The sequence below is a fragment of the Platalea leucorodia genome (assembly GCF_965183815.1).
Source record: "Platalea leucorodia genome assembly, chromosome: 5".
In the NCBI taxonomy this organism is placed as follows: Eukaryota; Metazoa; Chordata; class Aves; order Pelecaniformes; family Threskiornithidae; genus Platalea; species Platalea leucorodia.
The window spans coordinates 9,980,383-9,997,310 of record NC_138827.1 but is presented as its reverse complement, the minus strand read 5'-3'; the positions used below and the strand labels follow the sequence as shown (position 1 = coordinate 9,997,310).

At 48.5% G+C, this 16,928-nt stretch overlaps 1 protein-coding gene across 1 annotated transcript; it reads left to right on the top strand.

The window, feature by feature from the left end:
* Window positions 1-1,184: 1,184 nt before the first annotated feature.
* GPR139 (G protein-coupled receptor 139) lies at window positions 1,185-16,375 on the top strand (the record flags this gene model as incomplete). Its single annotated transcript, XM_082313995.1, has 2 exons — window positions 1,185-1,413; window positions 15,441-16,375. Exons 1-2 carry the CDS (start codon window positions 1,293-1,295, stop codon window positions 16,373-16,375), a joined length of 1,056 nt encoding a protein of 351 aa, XP_082170121.1. The 5' UTR covers window positions 1,185-1,292.
* Between the last annotated feature and the right edge of the window lie 553 nt (window positions 16,376-16,928).

Genomic DNA, 16,928 nt, shown 5'->3' with positions numbered 1-16,928 from the left:
CTGTAACACACCTTTTTATGCTGTGTTATTTTCCATGCTAAATAGTTGGGTGTTTTCGGGGAGCGAGGACCACATCTTTATTTAGTTTTGTAACCCACCCGCTATATTCTTGTGCATATCCCAACAGACGCGTCTCACTGACCAACGTCACACGTACTGCACACGTATTGCACGCCTACGTCCCCCTTGGCCTGCTCCGGCAGCCACAGAAATCCAGGGGACTCTTCCCACGCACAGCACCAGGCTGTGGGCTCAACCCTACGCGCTTCTGGTGAAACAAAGTCTTGTTTTCTCCTCAGTAGAAGTGCGCTGTAATCAATCACCTATTTTACCACTAAACTGTGACCCTCCCGAACATATCAACGCGCTGTCATCTGTCCAGCACAGAGCTCTGCCACCTTTAACGTAACAAGCACAACTCCAAATCGTTTATTAGTTACACCTGAGGCTACGTACCGAAACAGGCAGACGTTAAGGAACGGGTTGAGGAGGGCTCTGCAACCCTGATTTCCCTGCTGCTTTGCCCCGCGGGAGCTGCAGGCGCCCGGGCCCTCCGTGGGGAGCGCGGTGTGCGGCGCCGCGGGCCGCCCGCTCCCGCACCGCAGCGCTGGGAGAGGAGCGGCGCTGCCGGTAACCCCGCGTTCGCCTTTCCATTTCGCCGATGTGGCCCCTCACTCCCCCATTTACTGCTTCCTTCCCAGCCCGTTTCAAAGCGTAATCCAGGGCTGACAGGCAGGTACGCCGCGAATAAACCCCGCCTGCGCTCTTTTGTTATCCTATCGACTTGTGTGCCAACTTGGAGAAAAATTCCCTTTCCCTTCCCACTGGGGAGGCGGCAGTTCCCCCGCGGGGCTCACCCCGGCCCGGCCCGGCGGCGGGGGTAGGAGCCGGGCTCCGCCGCGCTGCCCCGGGGCCGGGCAGAGGGTCCTGAGGGGCGCCGCGCAGCAGCCCCGAGGCAGGGTCTCCTCAGGCCCTTCTCCGCCGGGCCTCCCCTCCTCCTCGGGGCCCGGCCTCGGCTGCCCCCGACCGGGGGTCCCAGGGCAGGCGCCGTCGCGCCCGCGGCGGCGGAGGGGCGGCCTGAGGCGGGGGCCGCCCCGCCCCGCCGGCGGGAGCCGGGCTGGTCCCGCCCCGCAGCGCCCCGCACCGCCGGGGGCCGCGCCGCTGCCCGCCGCGGGGGCCGCGCCGCGCTCGCCGCCGCCGCTGAGCGTGCGAGGGGCGGGCGGGCGGCGCGGCCGGGGCGGCCCGTGCGGCGGAGGGAGCGCCGGCAGCGCGGCCGCGGGGAGAGCGGGTCCATGGAGCACAACCACCTCCACCTCCACAACGGCTCCCTCCTGGCGCACCACCGCTATGGCTGCGGCTTGGGATACGCACCTGTCGTCTACTACAGCCTGCTGCTCTGCCTCGGGCTGCCGGGTGAGTGCCGGCGGGGACGGGGCGCCGTGCCCGGGCCGCCCCGGGAGCTGCCGCGGCGGGGCGAGGCTGCGGGCTTCCCGCAGAGCTGCCGGCGGCGCCCGCCGGAGCGTCGGCTGCCCGGCTGCCGTGCGGGCTGAGCGCGCTGCGGCGCCGGCGGGCCGCTCAAGGCAGCGGGGGCGCGGGCTTTGGGCGCTCGGTGGGGATGGACGCGGGCGTTTCTTAGACAGCATCTTCACACGCTGCTGCCCCTGCGCTCCCTCTCGCTGCGGGGTTTGTCCCTGCCTGCCCTGGCACTGCTGCGGTCGCTTTCCCACCCGGACTCGGGCGCTCTGACTTTGAACTTGACATACAAAGTCTCAGCCCGTCGTGAAGTTTCTGCCATAGTCAATTTGGCTATTTGAAGACAAAGCGGTACTGAGGACAGGAGGGCACCGGGGCTGCGCCCTATCGATCGCATGCCGGGTTGGCAGTAATCAAAAGTGTAGCTGTCGAGTTTTTCTGCTGCAAATCTCTGCCTGGCTCCCTGGGGCAGGGTTGGCTCTGGGAGCAACGTGCCGCTGGTAAGGAACTTGACTGGGAAAGGAGCCCGCTATCACAAGGTTAGCAGGCAGTTGTCTTACTCGGGAGCCTGCCCCCGCAGCTGATGGAGCAGGATAGTATCTAGAAAGTCCAGTCTTAGGGTCAGCGCCCTGCGAAGGCAAAGGCAATGCTGACATTGAGATCCCTGAGTGCAGGTACAGGGCTTGGAATAAAGTCCCAGCTCACAGGCACCAGCTTCCAGACCGTACAACCCTCAGAAAAATTTCCTACTTGAAAAGGGGACAAAGACAATATAGAGATGCTGGGGATGAGAAAAGCAAGAGAGACCCCAAATGGGGAAGGAAAGGATGTTTCAGGCTTGGGTGTGAACACCTGTGAGGCACCATTGCCAGCACGCAGGTATCCACAGCTCAAAAGGCACAGAAGCCACACGAGCATCACATCAGCGTTACCGTCTCAGCCAAGACGGAGGACAGAGCAGGCTTCTCCTCCCGGAGGGGGCTGTCTGAGGCTGTCGGTGAGACGCCTTGGCACGAAGGACCGCAGGGAGCTGCTCGTGCAGCACCACTTCTGCAGTTACAGACTGGGATTCAGCAGGCAGAGCTGCCATCCCAGCACAGCCTGGGTGGGCAAACCTCACGGCTTGCTCCCTGACTTAACACTTCCAGCCTCAGAGCATCTTACAGCGATCCCAAGGACAGGCAGAATGAGTCGGGGAAAAGTTAGAGCAATCTGATGCACCAAAGTGAATCGGTATTTTAAGAGTGCAATACAAGAGAATTTGATTGTGTCTATGTACAGCTACGCATTTAAAGTGACATGCAAAATAGCAAGTAGCAATGGTAGTTAATAGTCTACAATTTCTAGATGTTTTGTTCACCTTAATTCCTTCTTCAAGCAATTAATTCATAGAAAAAAATTTAATCAGACATGAAGAGAAATCTGCCTCTGAACGGCACACATGCAATTACCACTCTGCATATGAATTGATGTTCTTTGTGTTGTGGTTTGTTTTTTTTTTTTCTCCCTGGCTTATAATTAAAATTTTAAGATTGGCTAATAGTTCAGACTAATAGTTCAGAGAACTGGAAAGTTAAGTCCTGTATTTACCCACAGAGGATGCAGGGCATAGGCAAGTGTCTCAGCCCTGACCTGAAGAGATCCAGCCAGCAGGGATGAGGAGGTAGTTTCCTCTTCATTAATCCCTTAGGGGCTGCTTACATCTCTACAGTAATGACAAACTCTGATTTCAAGACCTGTCCCCTAGGAACTGACCAAGGCCCTCGCAAGATTATCAGGTGAAGAAGTTGTTATGAAGCAGTCTGTGGCTAAGCTTGCCTTTGTATGTCTCTGAAACGGGGGAAAGTCTTACATGCACAGACAAGAAAAATCACTTAATGAGTGTTCTGCACATACTTGCGCCAGCTCCCCAAGGATACTGCATTGTAATTACAGACTTAACGCCGTCATTCTAAGAACATGGTTAAAATCGGTGCACGATCCAAATTAGCAATGGTGACACGCATTTCTCAAGGGATCGACATCAGTTGATTAAGAGCAGTGGCACCAGTGATCATGCTTAACAGAAGTAACCAAAGCATTTGGTGGTGCAACGCTGAGTTCAGTGGACTTACCTCAGGTATGAATGTGTCAGCTTGTTCGGTGCACATTATCTGAGGATAACATTGGCACCGACACCTGAAAACACTGTGCACGTACAGTATGCTGAGTAAATGCGCAGTATGCTGAGCAAAAGAGAAATTTATCACTCTCGCCCTGAGACTGCCCAGAGATGAGAACAAGCTGGATGTGTTTAGGGGAAGACTCACATGGGCAGGCTTCATTGAGGATGTGGTACAGGGCAAGAGCAGTGCTAAAAAGAGCTTTTCATGTTTTAATTTGAAGCTGCTCTTCAGTTTTCTAACATTAGAAAATTGTAAAGGTAGCACAGTTATTACCTGTTAGAAAAAGAACCCTGAAGTCTGTGGGATCTGAGTAATTAGCTTTGCGTGGTGCCAAGAATTTAAGAGAAACGTCATCTAGGATCTGTCCTCAAGACAGCTGGCGCAGTGTTTTGCTGAAAAGGAACTGGTTAACTCCTTGCCACAAATCTTGAAGAAAGACTGATGAGAGGGGAAACCAGTTAACTGTTTCTGGCTTTCCTGGTCTAGTGTCTGAAGGAAATTTCACTAACTCAACAACTCCACTTTGAGGCCAAGCGGTGCCAGGCCTGACCGTGCATGCAGAGAAAGCATCCTTTCCCCTCCCTTGTATAAGCCAGGCATCTCAGCAGATCCTGTTCTCAGCAGTAGCTCTTTCTCCTCCCTGCTCAACCAGGCACCAGAAAGTCTGAAAAAGGCAGAGGCAAGAGAGAGCAAAATGAACTCCTTTTACCCCTGCTACGGCAGTAGTGCACAGAAGCAAGTGCCAGGCTGTGCCCTGCAAAGAGGTGCAACCACAGCGGTGCCGTTGCATGCCGACCCTGGCACAGCAGGTATTGCAATCGGGGGTGGCTTCGCCTCCTCCAGAGGTGATTGCGCCTTCTGATCAGCTGGGATGGGAGGTTTCTCTTTTCCCTCTACGCAGAGGCTGGCAAGACAGAGACTGTTTTCCAAAACTTGTTGTGAGTGCAGATGTGCAAAGGCGTCCCGCAAGCCAGGAGCAGGGGTGCCACAGGAGCGGGCTGGGTAGGACAGGGAGAAACTGGTGGTGCAAGGGTGGGGAGCAGAACGAGGCAGCAGCGCTGGAAGTGGGGTCATACTCCCATTTAGAGGGGGGGTTATCATTTATGGAGCCATTCTGCAGCCCCTGCTCTGCCATCCCTGCATTCCCCCCGTCTGTCAGTCGGAGAGGACCTCTGAAACACCTCCAGTTAGCTGGGAGGCAAGAGAGGGGCTTCAGGAAGGCTTAATGGAAGCATTTTTTGCTTTAGTGAGAGAAAATGCCAGAGAAGAGGTGTTGTCCGATGTAGAGGAGGGAAGAAATTGCTCTGATTGAATCCAGGAGGGGGCTGGTAAAGTGAGGAAGCAAAGAGCAACAGGTACCAACTCTCGGTCTGTCCCTTTGCCAGTGAGAGCTGCACAAAGCAGATACCTGGGTTTGACCCTGATTCCTGCTTCATTAGAAGGTACAGTGTCAACTGAGTTGCTTTGCATGCGATCACCTTCCTCGTCAGGGGTATAGCCTACTGCTGCTGAAAGGACAAAGTGGCAGCGTTTCCTAGACTGGGGCCTGGCATTATCCATGCTTCCAGGAGTCTTCTCCTCCTGACAGTGCGGAGAGGCAGAGTAAAATCTGGCTTTCTTACTGCGTGATCACTGTCCCACTTTGCTCCCTGGTCAGTCGCCTACCTGGGGAGCGACTCAGCTTCAGGGGTCATCACATCCCAGTGACACAAAGTACAGGCACATACCCAGCACCCTTAGAGCATCCCCAGCAGGTAACAGACTCACACCCATGCCCCAGGGAAGTGCCACTCCAAACTTTGAGAGCCTGGTCTACAAAACATTTCTTTTATTCATGCTTTAGGCTTCTGCTTAAAACCCATCACTCTGATTTAAACACAGATTCAGGACTTTGCAAGCTTGGGAAAGCAACCTGGACGCACTTGGGTGCTCCCAGCTAGAGGGTGCAAACAGGTAGCTTTTGTGTCAGGCCTGCTGCTGAACAAGGTGTTGTGGAGATGGGGACAACCCAGGTCATTCAAAGCCCAGCCATGAACGGAATGCACTCAGCAGGCTCCATGTAGAGGGAAAGAAGCTGTAGTCCTAACCTAGAGGAACGTGTAAGCTCAGCAGGGGTGCATAATCTTTTTAGCACAGTCAAGGGAGGGCTACACGTTATGGACCTTCCCCTAACAGATGACAGGCCGGCTGTCCTCGCACAGCCAGTCAGCTCCTTCCTAGGGTGCTGGATTGACACGCAGGTGCGTAACATTTGCACTGCGCCTGTGCAAACTGCAGTACAGCCACAGGCAAACTGAGACGATGGAGAACTAGTCCTGCTGGAGCCGCCTTCCCGCAGGCATCTTGGAATAAGGAGGCTATTCCGGAGGCACGCAAGCCAGGGTCATTGTCCTGGCAAGGCAGGTACTGCCGGTGGGCTGTGGGCTGAGCATCCCTGATCTAAGAGACCACCACCATGCAATAGCCCAGCTGTGCTCCCTCCACTCCCCAGGGGTGAAGGGGGAACGAGACCTGAAAAGCATCGCCATCTCTGTGCTTACAGCCGTGACCTGGTTTGTACCACGAGCAGGAAGGGGGACGGGTAGCAATGTTTGTTGATGGCTCACATCGCACACAATATCCTGTAGATACCAAAGCAGGCAGGAGGTAGGTGTACATACAGCACACAGCAGTACAGAAGCGTGTCTGACCTGTTTTGGATTCCTGCTGTCTACTGCCTAGTATATTCTTCTGCAATCACCGTACAGGCTTCTGATTAAAGAGAGCATTTCCAACACCTGAATAAATAGCCTCTCTCATAACAGCACACCTGAACAATAGAAGTGCTAAAGGAAGATCTGAAAATATGAGTTGGAGAACTGTTACGTGCAGAGTTATGACCTTGAAAAAACAGCACTCTTCAGCTGTCGCTCATTAGATAGAGTTCACACAATGAATAAGAACTAAACCCTTGTGAGGCCTGATTCAACCCCCCTTTTATTCAAAGACCATACTTTCTCTGACTTAAAATCTGAATTGGATGCAAAACCAGTACATTGCATCCTGCTTAAAGAAGGACAAATAAATTGGCAGAACTTTAGCTCAGCTATCAGAGCAACCGAAGGGCACTGCAGCACATTACAGTAGCGCTACTGGACAGAGGGGAACAAAACTGCTGCTAACATGCTTAAAATGAGTCACTTCCTATTGTAAAATGAATGCTTTTTCTTTAAGGAAAGAAGAATCATTATGAAAAAGAATAGATTCATTACAGTGTTCCTGCACAGAAACAGTGACAGCAAGGTGTGCAGATGGGAGTGATTTAGTTTGGTCAGTATGTCTGGAGACTGTGGCCACTAAAGCCTTGCAGCCTGAAAGGCAGCGTGTGGCTGAATCCATGCTAATGCAGATGAGGACTTGACTACGCATCTCTGAACACCACTACAGAGTACAACTGCTAACTTTGGTTTTCTTCTGCCACATCAGTAGGAAACAGCACTGTCAGGGCTGTAATGATAACGAGGTGCAATATTTGGGAGACTCAGTAGACTATGAAGTGCACAACCTTGCATGGCAGGCTGCTGAAATGGATTGGGAAGGAAAATGAAATGACGACGACACAAAAGAGAGAGCACAGCCAGTTTTCACGGTAGGTGGGTAATGCAGAGCCCCCAGTTGTTAAGAAGTCAAGCCATTCAGAAGCACTAGGCAGTCTAATATCCTGCTGTTCTTCATCCACCCCCTTACTTAGTTCTCTCCTCCTCCTCCTCTTTCTGCTCCCCTCCATAAAATGGGGGTGAATCAGCAGAAACAAGTCAGCAGGAGAAGGCCTTCATCCGCATACGTCAAAACAATTTGCTGTAGGCAAACAAACAACATGGAGATGTCCTGACATGGTGCGCTCTCTGCTTTCACATGGCAAGTGCAAAGCAATCCCTGGCCATAAAAGCTTTCACCTTCTGTTTCAGGTGGTCCTTTTGAGCCTTTAACCTCTTTTCCCATTAACTTTGAGACACCAGAAAAGGAAACAAAGCCAAAATTAATCCCTTGAGCACAGGAGACCTTGCACACAATTCCGTTTTTATTCTGCAGAATAAAGATACATATATATGTAAGGATCCTAAACCCCAATGTCCTGAGTGCTGTTGGTGCCATTCTGGGGGTGGCCTGATGGGAGAAGGTGGTGTTGGCTTGCCCCCCAGGACATCGGTATGATTGTGCAGAGGGAATGAAGTTGAGGCAACCAAGTAGGACAAGAATTAGCGGTACAGAAGATGACCAAAAGGAGTTTTAGCCCTTTATCCATGGAGGAGGAGAGAAGCCTGCCTATTGAAACACTCAACACATCTTTTTCATTGAAATTGTTCTCTTCTACCCCCTGAAACAGAGAGTTCCTAGAATGTACAGTCATTTAACTTCTCCATCTTTTCAATCATATGGTGCATTGATTGCGTGGATAGGTGCACTAGAGGTTGCTTTTCATTTCAAGATAAATTACCTGTCAGTCAGTTACATCAGAGTAGGATATTCCACAAACATTTGTTCATTCCAGGTGTGTTTTCTTCAATGTCCAGACTAGCACACAAAAGAGCGATATATCTAGTGTGGATGCAGTATATTCTCTGTGGGGGAAATAAAGCCAAACTGTGATGCTTTTACATAGTCTGTAATTTCCTGCATATTGTCTCAAATTGGCATAGTCTCTGAGAAAGCTTGGCCATCGGGTTTGCAAGCCTGAGCTCCTATTGCATTAGCTAATGCTTTTGGAAGACATAAAGACTTTGTTTTTTAGTAAAACCACAATCAAAGGTAAAATCCTCTTAATTATTCATGTTCAGTAAAGAATTCATGCCAATGCTCTTATGAAATCACATCCTCCCTCCATCCTAGTCATCCCATCAAATAAATACCTTTGGCACTTGCCTCAGTGCTTTGGCATTCGATATCAAAAGGGTAGAATGGTTTTGTCATCCTTGAGCTCAAGTTACTCAGCTTGAGACTGCTTAAACTTTACTGACAGCCCACATTTAGAAGCCACAGACACCTGCCAAATGAGACACCTGAATTGCCTTGAAAATCTCGGTCTGTCCAGATACATTGCATGAATAACCAAATTCCTTTTATGATTTCTGCATTATTTTGCAGATTACTTTTTCTCCTCCCAGCATCAATTTCCATTAGAAAGCTTTACTGCTCTGATAGCAAGATGCGAGGCTAGGTTTTGAGATACGAGTTTTAGACATTTTTACCCTTGTGTGGGTGCCTCTAAGAAAGGCTTCAGGGCTGGGGGGAATGTCCGAGAGTCATTACAGGCTTTCTGCACTGTAGGCCCAACTCAGGAAAGGTGGATGAGGAGGGTGAAGGCTGCAAGAGAAGAAACAGATCCCTGTTGCATTTACACATGTGTGTCACCAGTGAGCGTGTAATGGGCCTCCCCGCATCTTAGCCTAGTGTTCCTTCTGGGCCATTCTCATATCGCAGAAATAGCCTAAAGACTTGGGAAAAAAGCCTACTCCAACAGTCTAGGAAAGCCAAAAGCAATGCAATGTAATTACTCGTCTGCCAGACAAGTTACTGCACTTAAGCCTGAGTGGTTGGCAAGGCTCAAAATGAATGCTGGCCATTGGCATCTCCATGCCATTACCACATCTGTGCCCTCCAATGGCGAGGAAGTGCTTTTGGCTGGATTAAAATCCTTCTCTGGCCTCCATGACCCACCGACAGCTAGTGCCAGCCACAGAGCGGAGTGCCCCATTCACGGCATCCTTCCCCAGAGACACCTCAGCTAGTAAATGCTGTCAGGGAGGAAAAACGACCCCGGAGGCCAGATTTCAGCATCAGAATCTGGCCTCTGCCACCAAGTCATTAATTCACCTATGACTTGCAAGCACAAGGCCATGCCGCGTTTCCTCTAGCAGTCACTAACCCTGCCTCCCATGTATGGAGAGGAGTTGGGGCTGTCCTGGGCAGGAGCTTGATCATGCTCTACCTCCAGGTTCACTTTCACCCTCAGAGCTAGCATGGTCTGTCCCTGCACATGGGATTTCCAAGCACAAACCACACGAGAGTCTTCCTACAAGTTGTGAAACCTCCTCCAGTGGCAGTCCTGCATCCGTGCCTGCCATAACTTCCGTGATGCTCATTTTTTGGCTTAAATCCATCCCCTGGGAGACGATACAGGCACCAGCAAAAGGGGCTGATGGCTTTTCCCCCCAAGGGTGAGTGGATGCATGCTGTTTGGCGGTGCTCAGACAACTGAACAACAAATAAATCAATTTATTTTAAAAATCAGTCCTCACAGGAACTCTCAGGAAAGGAAAAACTTGTATTGCACTAATAATATTTTATAAGGTATCTTTTTACACTTCACAGCGGTTTAAGGAAGGATCTCAGGATAAAGGAGGAGAACAAATTACATTAGCCATGAGCAGGCACCGTTCACAGAGGTTGTCCCCATCTGCTGTAGTGTTGAGTTCAACTCACACCAGCTGTAAGAGGAAAACATGGAACTGCCCTGCCTTCTCTAAGGTCAGACAGCATCCAGGGATCATTTTAAAAGACCACATAACCAGCTATAGCCAACAGCGGTAATAAACACGTTTACTTTACCACAGCATTTTTTTTTTTTTTTTAAATTAATTCCTGTGACGTAGCCTCCATCAGAAATCACCCATTGTCATAATCTTCTCCAGAGAGCTCCCACACAAGGTGAGGGCTGAACACCATCCTCATCTCCGATCTGGTAACTATTGGCAAACAACTGTCAGTGATCGCGGTCAGATCTGGCTGCTGGACATGGTACCTGTTTACATTTTAATATTGCCTCTTAGCTTAAAGGAAATAATCTATTCCCATTAAGCCAAAACACCGCTTTTTTTTCACTGTATATTTTTAGCATGCTGTACTTTTACAGAGTTTCTAAATCTAAAAAGGAGGTATTACTAACATATTTTTTAAAGCAATTTAAAATTTAAAAAGTTTGTAAACCATCTCTCTCTGTGCCAGTCAGGTGACTAATGCAAGGCCTGCAGAGTAGTTTCATACACTGCACAATAATTTGTAGGGATCCTAGCAACAACTGTATTCAGTAAAAGGTGTCCATTATATTCAGTGACCTAATGTTTATCACGCTCGGTAAGTGACGCTCACAGCTACTTCATTTAGGTAGTTTATGATGCTGAACTACTGAACCACACAGCAGGCCTTATTCCCAACACAGCAGCGCTGCCGCTTGTGTTGTAAAGGCTATTTCACTGCACAGATTGCTGTATACATGCAAAATGCTCTCAATAAAAAAAAAAACCAAACCAAAAAAACCCCACCAAAACAAACCACAAACCGACAAAACCAAAGCCTAGAAACATACCTATTTCTTCTTTAGACAGGCACAATTACTCCTGCTTAAGCTCACGTGCAGTGATAACAGTAAGTGGAAGGAGCTCTGCAAATCCCCCGCAAAGACTGTCGTTAGACACTATTTGAGCTACGACTGTAATCCACAAAACAAGAAGCTGGGGGAAAAAACTGTGCCTTTAGGTCACAGGCACTGCTTTGAGGAGGCACAGAAGACTGCCCGGGCTCTGCAGGCAAGGCAGCATGGCTTTGGTACGGGAAGCAAACCCAAGTCCACATGAGAACCAAGGTTGGTCCCCAAAGGATGGTGTCTCTCAGATACGTAGGACCTCCAATGGCATGAACTTCAGTGCTACAATTTGTACTCAGAAGCTGATAAATTCAGAAGAAACGTCAAAGAAGAGGTGTAAGCGTCCCATGACGCAGCCTGGCTGAGTTAGAAGGTTGCTGTATTTTGAGCAGCGTGGACCAATGGTGTTTGGGTATCAGAGACCTTCAGATGCTGTGTCCCAAAGGCATCCTCATAACTGAAGGGAAAGAATTGAGACTGCCGTTTCTTACAGTTGCCTCTCATCATCTGCGAGTGGCATCTCAAGGCTTCAGCCAGCTAGTCCCTATTCAAGCCCTGGTTCTCAACCAGATACTTATAAATTCAGAATACTGCACTGCAGCAAGCGACGCTGGCATAAATTCCCATCTGTCATCCCCTAATCAACTCCCAGCACAGCGATCAATCTCTTTCAAATTCAGATGATCTTAACTACTTAGTATCTAGAAAAAACACTGCAAGAAATAGGCAGTACACCATCCAGGACAATTTAGGGCACTGACCTATCCAGCAGCTGTAGCTCCATGTATGTTACAGTTGAGACAGATATTTTTATATCTTCATCATCATCTCTGCCATAGTCCTCATCACTGACTACAATTTTAGTTCAAGAATTGGGGTAAACAAGGTTATAATGTGGTCACAAATGCTCTTCCATCACCTTTCACATGCAGTAGGTAATTTTTGCCCACAGGAGAGCTCGCGGGCACAGAGTAGGCACCCAGGAGTAACCAAGATGCTGGCACAAAGACACAGTTGTTCACACAGGGTGGTTTTCCCACCCATTTCCCATTTTACTGAGCTTTAGATAGCGTTTAAGGACATACCAAGGACCGACTTAACACTGGCTAGGAAATGGGTGAAGGACTGAGACTTATCCATAGCTCATCTTCACTTTCCCTGTACACCATGCAGTGGGAAAAACACTCCCGAACGCTGTGCTAAGACACTGTCATACTGGCAACTTTCTGTTGCACCCCAGTATATATGTTTTCATAAAGTAAATGATATTGCTATATTTCATACCATCCAGCCAGAAAAAGCCCTAATGTGATCCCAGGGAAAGCATTTCCAATACAAGATACCGTAACCCTTGCAGAAAAATTGGACAGAGCTTGCATGTACTTTGTCAGATCAATTTTCTAATCCGGCTCACCAAGCAAAGCTCGCTGGTGTTAGACAAATAACTTGCATTTCAGTACATGCTGTTACTGCCGTTGCTGGGAACCCTGAGGAAGGCGGGGGGGAGAGGGTACAGAGGAAAGGACTGCTCATACTTCACCAAAAGGGCAGTCAGGCACTGGCACCGGCTGCCCAGGGAAGTGGTTGAGTCCCCATCCCTGGAGGTATTTAAAAGACGGGTAGATGTGGTGCTTGAGGACATGGTTTAGTGGTGGACTTGGCAGTGCTCAATTAACGGTTGGACTTGATGATCTTAAAGGTCTTTTCCAACCTAAGCAATTCTATAAATGACCCTGTAGGAAAATGGGAGTGGGGTTAGGACCAAAGAGCAGGACCCCCACAATGGGCAGAAGGGGTGGGAAGCAGGGCTGCTGTGCCTGGGCATGGCATAGCTTCAGCATCCCTGCAGGAGCTTCTCTGGCAGTCAGGCCAGAGTTACCAGCAGGGACCAACATCCTCAAGCATCCTCCTTGCTGCACGCTGGCTCCAGCTGCTGCCACTGGAATGAGTCAAATCCAGAGGATTTAAAGAGAAGATGAACCCCATGGGTCACATCCAGTATCTGCAAAGCTGAGCCACTCAGCTTGGCTGGCTAAAACCAACAGTGGCTGCACAGTCATGATAAACACTCCAGCTCAAGGATTTCCTTGACAGTACATCACTCACTGTACCTCTAGGGCTCATCAGCAGGCACCACGGAGGCATTTTGCAAGCAAGTAAGCGAAAAATGACACAGCAGTTCTGACTGTATCACCCCCCGTCCCCCGCGTCTGCTCTGAGCCGAGATCAATGCAGTTGTACCCATGTTAACGGGGCAGAATTGGGAAAATTCCCTTGAAGACGATTTGAGACAATACTGGTAGAAAAGATCATGCTTTTTTTTATTTAGGGAAGGAGTCAGTTGATTGTCATGTTTGGTTTAGTTTTGTTCTAAGATACAAAATTAAATATATTAAGTTAATAAAAAAATAGGTGATGGTTATGAGGGCTATTACTGAAGATCATTCACTCTGCTGCAGTTCATTTCCCTAGTGGCAGGAATCTGCTCCCAGACAGCAGGCTTTTAAGGCATTTACGAAGGAGGAAGTTTTCTCCAGTGCCAAGTAAAACAGTTTAAAAAAAAAAAAAAAAAAGAGCATTTTCAGTTGTAGGACATATGTCCTAGGTCATCATTACCTTAATGTCAGCAACTTCCTTTCTCTCTGATTTAAAGAAATCCTTACAATTATTGGTGATTTGTTTTGGGAAATCCATCAAAGTTAGCAGGAATGTTTGCAGCACTAAATGCACAGAAGAGGTGATTTATAGAACACTTATGAAAATGTCAAATACAAACATTTGGCAGTCTCTTATACAGTAAACCAGATCTCTGATTTTTAAGTACTACTTCAGGTATTCTAGCCAAGTGATATAAACTTCTGCTGGGAACAATCTTGCCTGTCTTATTCTAGCCATACTGCTAGTAGGAATAATAGGATTTTTTCTTTTTGCCTGATTCAAGACTACACAGTAAGTTATAGTAAACACAAGCAAGTAGTTAAAAAAGTTTGACTACACCTTAGTGCTCCAGGAGGAGTGTCAAGGACTGCAAGGGCTGTTTGTATCCATGGTGGGGAGCTCTGCCTGGCCAAGGGCTGTAGGACTGAGCCCTTCCTGTAGCATCCATTATAGCACTGGTTCAAGCAGCTACTAAAGTGTAATCTTTAAGCTGAATCACAGCTTTAGAAGATTGAAGCAAACCAGAGTGAAAGAGCAGAGACAAGACACACGAGCACTTCACCACAATATTGTCATGCAGTACATCTAAGCGTGGTTTAGGTGATGGGTCTGTATTGTGGCCAAAGAATTGCAAGCAGATGCTTTTTCAGGAATCTCAAGGATGTTTATACTTGGGCTGAATCAGAACATCCATCACATCTGATGTGACCAGCAGGGTTTCCTTAAAAGCTTAACCGTATCACTCCAGAGGAAAAATGCCTTCTAGTTGGAGAGAAGGACTTGTAAAGAGCAGCTCTGGATGAGCAAGCAGGTCTTTGCAGAGCAGACCATTTCAGTGCTGGGAAGGGAGGCACTTCCCCAGAGCCCACCTGTAGGAGATCAGGTCAGACAGGCAGGACTGAATTACAGAAGACTCATCCTGTGCAGAGCTGAAAACTTCAGGAGTGCTGTGAAGCACCTCCAGCTCTCAGGAAGAGCTGAGGACACATTTCCCAGGAAGTCCTTCACTCAACTGGGGTCCCACTCAGGCAAGAAAAAGTTAGCCAATCCAGATGGCTTTGATTTCAGCTCGTTTTAGCTGGAGTTCAAAACTAAAAACAGGCAGGGACCCCAAGCTGGGACAAGGAACAAAATATCTCTCTCCAATGCCCACCCCACCCTTCTCATTCATCACTTGTTAAAAAAAAAAAAAAAAACAACCAAAAAACACGTGACAAAAGCAAGGGGTGAAACAAAAGTACATGCATGAGATACTAATTTTTTTCTACTGCTGCTCCCTACTGCTACCCCTGCCTCCCTGCACATGGGCAGGGGTCCCAGTACCCCCTGGCCAGGATGCTCCTGCTGTGCCTGCAGTGGCAGCGGGGCTGACTAGGGAGCAGCAACAACAGAGCCAGGGCCATAACTCTACACCTGCTCCGAGGAGATGGCAAAGGGCTGCCAGACACCCCCTTAACCCTGTGTCTGGAGTAAAGGTCTGGACTTTCTCTCTGTCCCTCATCCTGGTCCCCCAGGACACCGAGTGACAACATATCCCACAGCTGGGAACAGGGCCACGTGCTCCTCTCATTGCAACAGCTTTTCTGAAGGACCCAACTGTAGCGTTTTGCTTTTGGTTTCTTGGTCTTTAACAAAGGTGGTCATGTTGCTAAGTGCTTGAACAGAGCTGCTGCTCCAAGCAAGCACTCAGAAAAGCTAGTGTTACACCTTAATAGCCTAACTCTGTGTTTCTGTCTCCACAGCAAACATCTTGACAGTCATCATCCTTTCACAGCTTGTGGCTCGCAGGCAGAAGTCCTCCTACAACTATCTTCTAGCTCTAGCTGCTGCTGACATCCTGGTTCTCTTCTTCATCGTCTTTGTTGACTTCCTCATGGAAGACTTCATCTTAAATAAACAGATGCCTCAGGTACTGGACAAAATAATTGAGGTCTTGGAATTTTCTTCCATCCACACCTCCATTTGGATTACGGTTCCACTAACAATTGATAGGTACATAGCTGTGTGCCATCCGCTGAAGTATCACACAGTCTCCTACCCTGCTCGTACTCGAAAAGTCATTGTAAGTGTCTATATCACCTGCTTTTTGACCAGCATCCCCTACTACTGGTGGCCCAACATTTGGATTGAAGACTACATAAGCACATCAATGCATCACGTCCTCATCTGGATCCACTGCTTTACCGTTTACTTAGTGCCCTGCTCCATCTTCTTCATCCTGAATTCCATCATTGTGTACAAGCTGCGACGAAAGAGCAATTTCCGACTGCGAGGGTACTCCACAGGGAAAACAACAGCCATCTTGTTTACTATAACTTCTATTTTTGCCATACTTTGGGCACCAAGAATAATCATGATATTGTATCACCTCTACGTATCGCCTATAAACAACAGCTGGGTGGTACATATCGTGTCGGACATCGCCAACATGCTAGCACTGCTGAACACTGCAATTAATTTCTTCCTCTACTGTTTTATTAGCAAAAGATTTCGCACAATGGCAGCTGCCACGCTGAAAGCCTTCTTCAAGTGTCAGAAGCAACCTGTGCAATTCTATACAAACCATAACTTTTCCATAACAAGTAGCCCTTGGATTTCTCCGGCCAACTCTCACTGCATCAAAATGCTTGTTTACCAGTATGATAAGAATGGAAAGCCTATAAAAATATCACCATGAAAAGGGCAATAGTTGGAGTTTCTGGGTGCAAGTTCTTTTCAAGTGGTTACATCTTCAGGATGTAATTTGCTGAAATGGCTGTTTTGAAGAGTGGTCATTTGATTTCATTTCCCTGGGAGACCAAGGAAAGATCAGACTGTTCAGAGGGAAACAGGAGCACTCGATTTTAGGAGCAAAAGTGAGAAGGCAGATGCCACCATCTCTTAAATAGCATTTTGAATATGCTTCAGAGTTCAAGTCTTAGTGTTCAGTCGCAGTCAAGTGTTTTGCATCCCAGCACCAGTGAAGTCCAAAGTCATTGGAGGGGGCGAAGCCACAACAGTGTTTAATTACAACCTTTTAAAACACAACAAAACCTTACTTGACCATGCAGTTCGCTACTGACAGAGCAAACTGATGCTTTTACGTACTGTGGAAGGTGCCATTTCTGGTGTGTGCACTTGCCAAAAATGATGTGTTGTTTCTGACATGAAATACCACCACACACAGTCTGGCTGTCAAGACCTTGTGCAGGAGGCAGCCTGTGAGATACAAACTGTAACAAGCCTTTTTC